The 12,500-nt window shown below is 36.9% G+C and overlaps 1 protein-coding gene across 2 annotated transcripts in view; it reads right to left on the reverse strand.

Annotated features, from left to right (window-relative positions):
* inpp5a (inositol polyphosphate-5-phosphatase A) overlaps positions 1-12,500 on the reverse strand; it is a 187,527-nt gene that overhangs the window by 49,389 nt on the left and 125,638 nt on the right. For both annotated transcript variants that reach the window (XM_079439461.1, XM_079439462.1), the window contains exon 9: positions 8,205-8,289. In XM_079439461.1, coding sequence (XP_079295587.1) covers positions 8,205-8,289 — 85 coding nt within the window. The remainder of the gene's footprint in view (positions 1-8,204; positions 8,290-12,500) is intronic.

A 12,500-nucleotide genomic window follows, 5' to 3' on the forward strand; every position in this document is an offset into this window, starting at 1 on the left:
TAAATTATTTATTTAGTCAATTGTTTTATTTTAATTTAGAAGTTTTATTAATTTTGTTGCGATTTTGTCATTTATTGTAAATAAACATTTTATATTTTATAATTTTATATAATAATAATAATAATAATTATTATTATTATTATTATTACCAAATTAGTCAACTTACTGAAACAATTTTTTTTTATTATTATTTTATTTTGGGTAACAAATGTTTTCCTTTCATGTTTTTAATTTTAGTTTCAGTTTTAGTTAACTATAAAAACATGGATGTAAATACTATAAATACTGTAAATATAGCCTATAGTGATAATAAAGGCATTGAAGTGTCTTAATCTCGGTTTTGACCTGGAAATGCTTTCATAACTGAATGAACATCTGATTATATGTTACAGCTTATAAAAACAGCACGTCTGTCTAATAGGTTTAAATACTGTAGACAACAACTAAAACCCAGCACAGACGGATGCATTTCTGTATTTCTGTATATATTACAGCACATGATGACACACACAGATGCTGGAGCAGTCACTGGTTTCATCCTGCGCTCAAACAAAAGCCGATACAGCAGATAAATCACAGGAGGAGTTCAAGACGAGAGGCCATGAATCCTCAATGTGCCACTTAATGGCTCTCTTAAATATGACGGCGAGCGGCGGGACGCTTGTGTTTAATGTCAGTCAGTGAGAGGAGCCCAAATGCCAGCGCTGACACGCAACGGACAATCCCGCAGGATCAGACCTTGAGATTAATGTGTGAGAAAAACCTGAGATAAAGGCCTGATCGCAACAACTCTGATGCAGCTACACGTCACAACAGCATACAACCCCTGCAAACAAAACTCAGTGATAATGTAACGCAGCTAAACATAATGAACCGTTCAAATATATAATGGAGCCAAAATCAAACACACAGAAGAACAATGAAAACAAATGAAAAAATAAAAACATTTAAGTAAAATAAAATAAATATAACAGTGTAATTAAATAAAAAAATTATATTAAAAAAAGGCTAAAGTAAATAAAAAATAAAACTAAAATTTTATAAAATAAAATAAAAAATATAATTGAATAAAAACCAATATAAATCATACAAACTAAATAAAATATATAAAACAATTTATAGTAAGTAAACTCAACTGTAAATAAAATAAAGTAAAATAAACTATACTAAAAGAAAACAAAAAATGTTAAAAATATATAGAAAGTGTAATTATTATATATACAATATAATATACAAAGTAAGATAGTTAAATAAACTAAACTAAAAATAAAATAATATGATACAATATACAAATAAAAATAGCATAAAGAATATGATAAAAAGTAAAACAATAAAGAATTTTTAAAACACTAACCCAAATATATATATAAAACAACTTAAAAGCTAACATAACATTAAAAATTTGAATAAAATAAAAATAGAATAAAAATAAGATAAAAAGTAAAATAATACACTAATATAAAAAATAAACAATGCAATATAAAAAATACATAAAATAAAATAAATATAAAATAAATGATTTTATTAAAGGTTTGTTTATGAGGAAGCTGTAGATGTGTGCGTGTGAAGAGCAGCAGAAGGACTCTGAATGGAGTCATGATGGCGTAAGGCTCTCTGTGCCAGGCGAAGCCCTCGCCACGCCGCACGGAGCGCGCTCAAACGGCCTGTTGTTAATGAGGCTGTGAGAGGAACAGCCTGGGGCTGTTCTTCATTCTCTCTGTTTTAATTAGGCTCTGATTAAAGGCACGTCGCTCGGCCGTGATGTGTGACGCTCTTTGTTAGCGCTGTTAAAAACACGCGGAGGGACAGAGATCAGAGATCATGTGGGTTTATCTGGAGCAAACGCTGAACGATGAGCAGCATTGTGCTGAGAATGAACACATCGTTACGCAACTCTTCCTTATCAACTACAGCACAAACCACCACAGAAAACCAGATCTCACACACACCGCAACAAACGCCCTCACAAACAAACCACTACAACTACTCTCATCCATCCGTCTCTTCATCCGTCTTTCTATTCATCCATCCAGTTATTTGAGTCCATCCATATCTATCTTTCCATCTGTCCATCCATCCACCTATCTTTTCATCCATCCATCCATCCATTTATCCGTCCGTCGATCCATCCACCTATCTTTTCATCCATCCGTCGATCCATCCACCTATCTTTTCATCCATTTATTCATCCATCCATCCATCCATCAGTCCATCCATACATCCACCTATCTTTCATCCATTTATCCATCGATCCATCCATCATCCACCTATTGTTCCATCCATTCATCTATCTTTTCATTCATCCAGTCTATCCATCCATCCACCCATAATTCCATCTATCTAGCTTTTCATCCATTCATCCATCTTTCCATCTATCATCCATCCACCCATCTATCCATCCACCTATCTTTTCATCCATTTATCCATCCATCCATCCATCGTCCGTCTATCATCCATCCACCCACCTATCTTTTCATCCATTTATCCATCCATCCCTCGTCCGTCTATCCATACATCCATCCATCCACCTATCTTTCCATCCATCCATCCACCCACCCATAATTCCATCTATCCATCCAGTTATCCGTCCGCCCATCCACCCATCTTTCCATTTATCATCCATCAGTCCATCCACCTACCTATCTTTTCATCCATCCATCCATCCATCCACCTATTGTTCCATCGACCCACCCATCTTTCCATCCATCAGTCCATCCATCTACCTATCTTTTCATCCATTTATCCATCCATCCATCAGTCCATCCATCTACCTATCTTTTCATCCATTTATCCATCCATCCATCCGTCTGTCCATCCATCATCCATCCACCTATCTTTTCATTCATCCATCTTTCCATCCATCAGTCTATCCATCCATCCACCCATATTTCCACCTATCCATCCATCCAGTTATCCGTCCGTCCATCCACCCACCCAGCTTTCCATCTATACATCCATTAGTCCATTCACCTATCTTTTCATCCATTTATCCATCCATCCATCCACCTTTTCATCTATTTATCCATCCATCTACTTCAGTGTTTGTGATATTCTCTCCGCTGCAGTATATTATTTTCATCCGTTTATATTGTTTATATCATTCAGTCAGTTGGCTACATTTCATTACAAAAGAGTGATTCCAGCAGCAGGTGTGTGAGTGTATTGTGTGACGCTGTTGGATGGAGATCAGATGTGTGTAAACGCAGATGTGTTTGCCTGTGTGTGAAGATACACTTGTGCGTGTGTATTTTCATGGTTGGTTTGACAGCGGCCGTCAGGGTCTCTCTATCTGTCCCATGAAACGCAGGACCACTGACTAATGGATGGATGTGTCCCAAAATTAATTAGCCTGACTAATGTAGTGTGTACTTAATGCCACTGCCGCCTTTGATTTATGATGGGCCAAATGCACAAACACTGTATGAAATGGAGCTTTATTGTGTAAGAATGAATTAACACACACACACACACACACACACACACACAGACGGCTGTGAGGTCTCTATCCACCACAGATTCTGCCATGTGTGCATGTACACAAGCGCATATGGACAAACACGCAAGCCAGCGCACACACACACACACTCAACAATACACAGATAAAAGATGTAAAGAACTGTATTTATCATGTTTACTTAAAAAAAACAGAACAGAAGCTTTACAGAACAAATCATAATAATGAAAAATAAAACGTAACATACAACTTAAAATAACGTAACATACAACATAACAGAACAGAACATAAGCTTTACAGAACAAATAATAGCAACGTAACAAAAAACATTAAACGCATAACAAAAACATAACATAAAACATAAGATGTCAGCTTTACAGAACAAATCATAACAATGTAACAAAACAATCCCTCGGTTTCATAGACCAGGCTTCAGGCTAGTCCCAGACTAAAATGCATGTTTGAGCGGTCTCAACTGAAACTATCTGGCTCTGACATATCTTAAAATACGCCAGTGCCATTGTTCTGTCTCAAGACGCACACCTGTAATGTTTTCTTTACCTGTAAGGCATTTTTATAAAAGTCTAAAAATTATTATAAAACTAAGGCCTAGTCCTGGCTTAAGCTAAGCCCCATCTGTGAAACTGGGCCAATGAAACATAACACCACAAAACATAATATAACGTAACAACAAAACATAACATAAAATGACATAACGTAACATAAAACGGAACATGAGGAAACATAACATAGGATAACACAAAACATAACGTAACAAAACAAATCAAAACGCAACATAAAATGTAACATAACATAACGTAACAACATAACTTAACATGACATAACATAGGATAACACAAAACATAACGTAACATGACAACAAACCGCAACAATGTAACACAACATAACACTACAAAACGTAATGTAACATGACATGACAATGTAACATGACACATAACAGGATAACACAAACGTATCATAACAAAACGCAACAAAATGTAACAACGTAACATAACGTAGGATAACAAAACATAACATAACATACAACATAACACTACAAAAAGTAACATGACATAATATATAACAGAAAAGTGTGCACGCGCACACAGTTTTATTGTTTTTCTCCATTTCTGTGTCAAAACAAACTGATCTGACACTGGCGTGAGGCCATCAATTAGAAAGCTCTTCAAATGTTGAAAAATGAAAGTTTTATGAGCCTCTGACTGCTCATTAATGAGTAGTTTACATCAGTCATGTACAGCGAGGCCCCGCCTTTAATTTCATGCTGCTCGGCCCTCAGACAGACAGAGGACAAAAGAAGGAGAGATTGATGTTTACATGCGCTGCAGATAGGGGGCGCCGGAGCCTCCATCAACCAGCCAATACACTCCAATTAAACGCAGCACAAGTTATGTCACGAGCTCAGTAGATCAAGTCAGTAATTAACCCGCCCGTCGGCCTCTATCAATCCTGAGATTGAAACGGCCGCCATTTTCCCACAAATTAAATTTACATTCTATTAAGTTTAATTAGGAGGGATTTTAAATATACTGGAGTCCAGGCACACGGCCGCGCCGCTGTCACTACACAAACTGATTCACTACCAACAGAGCCCTGAGGTACGGATTCCATAAGCAAGTCTTTTTATGGAATAAGTATGAATAAATATATATTTAAATTATTCATAGTATCTTTAAGTATAAATGTCTTAAATTATGAAATGTATAAATATAAATATAAAGTTAAAGTATAATATAGTGTATATAGCATTTCCAAGTATATATTTTTACTAGTATGTAGTCAGAGATACTGTAACTATTTATAATTAAAAGACATTCATACGAGACATAGACATTAAGTATAAAATACCTTTATGGAAGTATAAATATATAAATAAATATAGTATAATTTCTTCTTGTAAGGATATTTAGATATTTGCATTATTAAATCTGGTGCACAAGCAGAAGCACAATCATTAGCGAGCGCTTGAATAAACTGCTGTGAATTAGTGTGCACTAGTGTAAATCAATCTCTAGTTAAACTGCAGGGGGGGAAATCAATACAGCGGCGCAATCGGAGTCGAGCTCGGACCCAACACTAATTGTGTGGCTGACGTTAATTGACATTAAAGTGTTGAACTAGTTCCTCACTGCCAGACCAACACACACACACACAAACTATCTTGTTTATGTGCTTTACACCATCACTGCTGCACAAATACACACACACACATCAAATCTCTAAATCAGATGTCTATACGAGTGGCGGATCTATTTTGAGAAACAGGTGAAACAACCCACATAAACCAGCTTTACTAATACAGAGTCTGTGTGTGTGTGTGTGTGGTCAGAGGTTACACACACACACACACACACACACACACACACACACACACACACACACACACACGTCAGCATCTCAATGATCCTCCTGCAGGTAATGAATTGTACTTCAGTGTTTCCATCATGAGCAGCATATAAAGCCAGATTGTAAGTGACCGGGGGAAAAGGCTTTCTAACCCTGTTAAACTTAAACTATAATTTACATGCAGCTCAAAGTGCATTTTACTGATGAAAACTTTATTGAAGTAAAACAGTTAATCCAGGAGATGAGAAGTATATTAGACATCAGCCTTAAATGAACCTGAAGGCCAGAAAAAACACTGCAAAAAGAGTCATATCTCTAATAAATATAGTGTGTGTGACACCGTTCAAAAGTTTTATATTGGAAAGTTGAAGTTTTTTTTAATGTTTTTTTTTTTTTTTTTAAAGAAGTCTCTTCTGCTCATCAAAGCTGCCCTTATTTGATCCAAAATACAGCAAAACTGCAGCATAAAATTATGAAATATTATTAGTTTAAAATAGCTGTTTTCCATGTGAATATCTGTTAAAATGTAATTTATTTCTGTGTTCAAAGCTGAATTTGATCTGCATAATATATATATATATATATATATATATATATATATATATATATATATATATATAATTACTGTGTATTTCAAAAGGTTTGATTTTTGCAAGACAGTGCATTACCTAAAACACAATCACACGCTCCGATCTCATTTAAGTGCAGATAAATACGTAATTTCACAAATATAAATATTTAAAGTTCCCTTTTCCTGTTCAAATTCAGCTTGTCATTTCATTTTCATTTCTACAGTGTAACAAATCAAGATGTGCCTTCTATAAAATACGACACATCAACTCATATCTGCATCAAATAAAAAGTTGTGACTTGTTTATGACAGCTAATAAAAACCATTAACCTGATGGATGAATGGATGGAGAAAACAACAGTAACAAACTCTTCTGCTGCACAAAGGATTGTGGGTAATATCAGCTACATTTACGCACTAATCAAACTATGATGTGCTGAATGTTAAATGTCTGAATAAATCCGTCATGCATCGTTAAAGCTCAAGCAGCAATTCAACAACGCCTCCTTCCTGCTAAACACAGGACCTGATTGAGAACAATGAGCCATCACATATACGACTCATTGGGGTCCTCAGGGGCCCAGCTGTGTTTGCTGAACGGCCCTCCAACAGCATTGTTATGTGAGGAGGCTTTTCTCACACTCATTGTGTGCTAATGACGCCTTTAAACACAAGCGAGGCCCTTCACAGAAACACATGACGCTATAAAAGTTGAGTTTTCCTGCATTTTAATTCTGTTATTTTGCATTTTAAGACCAATTCTGTGTGCAAATGTCTTAACGCTGTTACTTTATCAGTCTGAGTAAATGATTAGTAAAGATGATGTTAAAAACGCTTTCGTTTCGTATTTCATCTGGTTCATTCCTCACTCTGAAAGTGGAAGGTCAAGTCAAGCACAGTGCATTGTGGGATACAGCGTCTAGAGCTGCATCTGTGCATTTTAGTAAATGTTGCTCATCGGAGAATTCAATGCACACTGGAAATCAATGCTGATATACTGTTGTTTTGAATCTTATTGTATTTTTATATCTTCTGATTTCAATTTAGATAGTTTTCTTTTTTTGCAGTTTTAGTTTTCACTTTAATTTTTAAGTGTTTTAAGGTTGTTGTTTTTTTTTTAAAGCTAAACAAAAATAATATGTTGCCTTAACAACTAGCTGAAATAAAATGTTTTTTTAGGGTAATGTTTATTTTGCAAATTGTAAAGAAATAGTGAAGTATTTTAAAATAATGATTAAATACATAATTACATTTCTAAAATGTTTATAATATATAATTACATTTATAAAATGTGTTATTAAATCTATGTAATTATTTAAATATATTTAGAATGTAACATTTTTATTTAATATCCAAATTATTAATAATTATTATTTACTACATATTGTATTGGAAATACATTGTGGGAAATGTTATCATTTATAATAATGATTTAATAGTTATATATACATTAAAGCGCAATGTGTTTATGTGTGTATGTGTGTGAATAGAGAGAGAGAGAGAGATATTTAATGAAATAGTGTAGTATTTCAAAATAATAATTAAATATATGATACTTTTTTTACATATTTGTTATTTAATATATAAATTATTAAATTCGTATTTACTATATATTGTATTGGAACTACATTGAGGGAAGTGTTATAACTTACTGTAAGGCACTCAAGCAGTGTGTTCTGCTGCACATTTAAGCACATGCATCAGGTCACACAAGTATTCTATGCAGTAAAGTTCAGCAACAGCACACGCAGTATTATTATGAACACGGCCAGACCGTGAGTGTTTTTGACACACTGAGAGCGTTTGACTGACCTCAATGACCTGCTTGGAGTCCAACCTGAAGTTGAAGTCGCCGAAGATGAAGTAGGGCAGTCGCTCGAAGCGCTGATCCGTGATCCTGTGGAGAGATTGAGATGCACTCGGTCACTGCTGATCATCAGTGCAGGAGCCCCACCTAGTGGACGAGTGAGCGACGGATGATTGACAGCTGACCCGCTGGTGTCACTCATCCACTGGTGAGGGTTTTATCTGCTGATTTGATCTGGTGGCTCTTACACTCAGCAGGATTCATGATTATTAATTAAGTCCAGTACTCAAGATTCACGCACCTGCAGGTCTCAGCAATGTCTTAAAAAATGCACCTTAAATGAGGGATAATTAACTCCCCATAGCAAATAATTTACTTGAGCAAGTGATGAAGAATTAGGCCGAGCCGGACGAGTGTGTGTGTGTGTGTGGATTAATGGAAGGAGGATGCTGGGCCGGCTAATCGTTGGGATAAATCTCAGCTCACTCCCAACACCTAATAACAATGTATTTATAGCCCTGTAAAAGAGAAGCCTCTCCGTGATCATAAAACACACACTTTTACATCTCTGACGCACTGGCACTCAAACTCACAGCACAGACTCTAGATCCACTTCACATCAGCTCTAACACAGAGATGATGATGGGATCTGATACACATGCACTCATGACGATCAATATATCTCATGCCTTCAGCTCCATCAGACCTTTTGGACAGTTTTATGTTTTACACACACATTTATGAACAAAAACTTTTATTTTGAATGCGCATAACCGTGATTAATCGTTATATATATATACAGACACACACATACAGTATATATTTGGAAAATATTTACATATATATTTATACTCATATAATTTTATTATACATAAATATATGAAGAGTTCATTTGCAAAAACTGATAACTCCATTTTTTTTTCAGAAATCACATTTTTTAACTGTGCATTCCAAGTAATATCAATCAAACTGCAGTTGGGTTGTTTTGATTAAGTAATAATAGCTAGTAAAAATAACTAAAATACAGGCAATTTACAAAATTAAAGTTAATTGAAAGTATTTTTTTTACATATTAAAAGTTTGTTTTATAGCAAAAGCATTTAACTCCACATTTCACAGAGTTAAAAAAAAAAACTCGCGCTTAATTTTTGTAATCTCCTCAGATGACAATGTAGATGCCTGACAGACGTCGTTGTTGTTGTGATCATAGATTATGGATGTGATTACACACAATACACAGAGCTTTTCCCTCATCATTGTAACAAGCTGCTTTTGCAAGGATCCACGAAAACGTTTCAGGTTTTATTTTCCTTTTTCGCCCTGAAGAAGATATCACAGGTTCATCAAGTTCGTCGCAATTATCCATCCTTGATCCCTTTTAGTCAGCTTTGATGAAACTCCTCTAAGAAATAGTGTAGTATTAGTGTAGTATTAGAAATAGTGTAGTGTGTGTGTGTGTCCTCTAAGACACACACACACACGCTTCGGTCTGTGATCAATTGCTTCAGTCTGTTCCTGTCTGTTGTGCTGCTGAGAGATTTGCGCTTGTAGCTCCGCTTTTTTATTGAATCTTTGCCTTACTTTCACTCTCTGATGTTTAAAGTGATAATATATAACTTAATTCCCACCATATTTCTGGTATTATCTATCAAACTAATCTTGATTGTTCGCTTTTTAAAACCGAGAGTGCAGCGCATCAGCTGGTTAGCTTGTTACTCACGGTTCCACTCGCGTTTCTATTCGCTCCTATTATTGTTTTCTTTTTTCTCGCTCCGTTTTCATTTCTCTCTCGCTCCGTTTTTCACAAGTTCATCAAACAACAGTGGTAAGTTAAGTTGGTATCATTCATCAGTCATGGTGAGTAATGGCTTCTCCTGCTATTGTTGTTGGCACTTCATGTCACATGTATAGTTTATCTCTCTCTGTCGGTGACGAGGGATTCACATGTGATAAATGCAGGGAAATAGTTAGGCTGACAGAAAAGGTTTCAGAATTAGAGACACGCATCCAAACTTTAGTTGAGGATAGTAAGAATGTGAGGGCTGTAGATACTGCTTTGGATGCGACTAGCTCAGGGAGTCCTGTACATTGTTCGGTTCCGGTTGAGACCGTGCAGCAGGGCAGCTGGGTGACTGTGAGGCGGCCTAGTCGCGGGTCAAAACACCGCTCTTCCGTTCCGATCAGAACATCAAACAGGTTCTCCCCACTCAGTGAAGCACTCACTGAGAAACCTGATGAAAGTGCTCTGGTTATTGGCGATTCTACGTGAAAATAGAGACACCAGCCACCATAGTCCATTGTTTACCGGGAGCCAGAGTGCCTGACATCTTGGCAAATTTAAAAGTGCTGGCTAATGCTAAACGTAAATTCAGTAAGATTGTTATCCACGTCGGCGCTAATGATGTTCGACTTCGGAGATCACTAAATATCATGTTAAAGAGGTGTGTGAACTTGCAAGTACGATGTCAGACACTGTAATATGCTCTTACCGGGCTGACGAGATTCATGGCTGATGTCTAAGTGGTGCCTGCAGAATAACAGAGACTTCATAGACAATTGGACGAGTTTTTGGGGCAGACCTGACCTGTTGAAAAGAGATGGTGTTCATCCCTCCTAGGGTGGTGCCACTCTTCTCTCTAGAAATATGGCACATAATCTTAGAGTTCGTACTTGACTAACTGGGGCCCAGGTCAGGAAGCAGACAGACTGGCTAAACCGACCGTCTGCTAGCCGCCTCATATCACAGAAGTCAGTTAATTCTCAGCACATAGAGACTCTTTCACCTAGATATCACACTATAGAGACTGTGTCTGTTGTACCTCTTTATTAGTTCTACTGGATCTTAGCGCTGCGTTCGACACTATCGACCACAACATTCTTTTAAATAGACTAGAACACTTTGTTGGCATTAGTGGAAGTACATTAGCATGGTTCAAATCGTACTTATCTGAACGCCATCAGTTCGTAGCAGTGAATGAAGAGGTATCATATCGATCACAAGTGCAGTATGGAGTACCTCAAGGCTCAGTACTAGGGACGTTACTGTTCACGCTTTACATGTTACCCTTGGGAGATATTATCAGGAGACATGGTGTTAGCTTTCACTGTTATGCTGATGATATTCAGCTCTATATTTCTTTGCGGCCCAGTGAAACACACCAAATTGAGAAACTAATGGAATGCATAGTTGATATAAAAAACTGGATGACGAGTAACTTCTTACTGCTAAATTCTGAAAAAACAGAAGTGTTAATTATCAGACCTAAAACCCCCACATGTAATAACCTAGAACACTATCTAACACTTGACGGCTGCTCTGTAAATTCTTCTTCATCCGTTAGGAACCTAGGTGTGTTGTTTGATAGCAATCTTTCATTTGAAAGCCATGTTTCTAGCATCTGTAAAACTGTATAAAAACATTTTCCATCTCAAAAACATATCTAAATTGCGACCTATGCTCTCAACGTCAAATGTAGAAATACTAATTCATGCGTTTATGACCTCAAGGTTAGACTATTGTAATGCTTTATAGGGTGGTTGTTCTGCACGCTTGATCAACAAACTACAGTTGGTCCAAAATGCAGCAGCTAGAGTTCTTACTAGAACCAGGAAGTATGACCACATGCCCGGTTCTGTCAACACTGCACTGGCTCCCTATCAAACATCGTATAGATTTTAAAATCTTGTTAATTACTTATAAACCCCTGAATGGCTTAGCTCCTCAGTACTTGAGCGAGCTCTTATCACATTATAGTCCTCCACGTCTGCTGCGTTCTCAAAACTCTGGCCGTTTGATAATCGACTGCGGGCGGCAGATCCTTTTCCTATTTAGCACCCAAACTCTGGAACAATCTACCTAACACTGTTCGGGAGACAGACACACTCTGTCAGTTTAAATCTAGATTAAAGACACATCTCTTTAACCTGGTTTACACATAACACACTAATACACTTCTATTATTCAAATCCGTTAAAGGATTGTTAGGCTGCATTAATTAGATCAACCGGAACAGGAACACTCCCCATAACACATGATGTACTCGATACATCATAAGAAGAATGGCATCTATGCTGATATTAGTCTGTTTCTATTCTGTTTCTCAGTCCGTGTCCGGATCAGATGGTGGATCGGCGCCGGGAGATGATGTATGTGGCCCTGATCGTCGGCGGAGGCCGGACACCTGGATGAGCCCCGGGGACATATCCCCAGTCACCATAGCCACCCGATCCGGTCCGTATCCAGCCCAGATGGTCACTGCAGTCACCAGATCCAGTGCGTATCCAGATCAGATGGTGGATCA

This window comes from Barbus barbus (genome assembly GCF_936440315.1).
Source record: "Barbus barbus genome assembly, chromosome: 18".
NCBI lineage: Eukaryota > Metazoa > Chordata > Actinopteri > Cypriniformes > Cyprinidae > Barbus > Barbus barbus.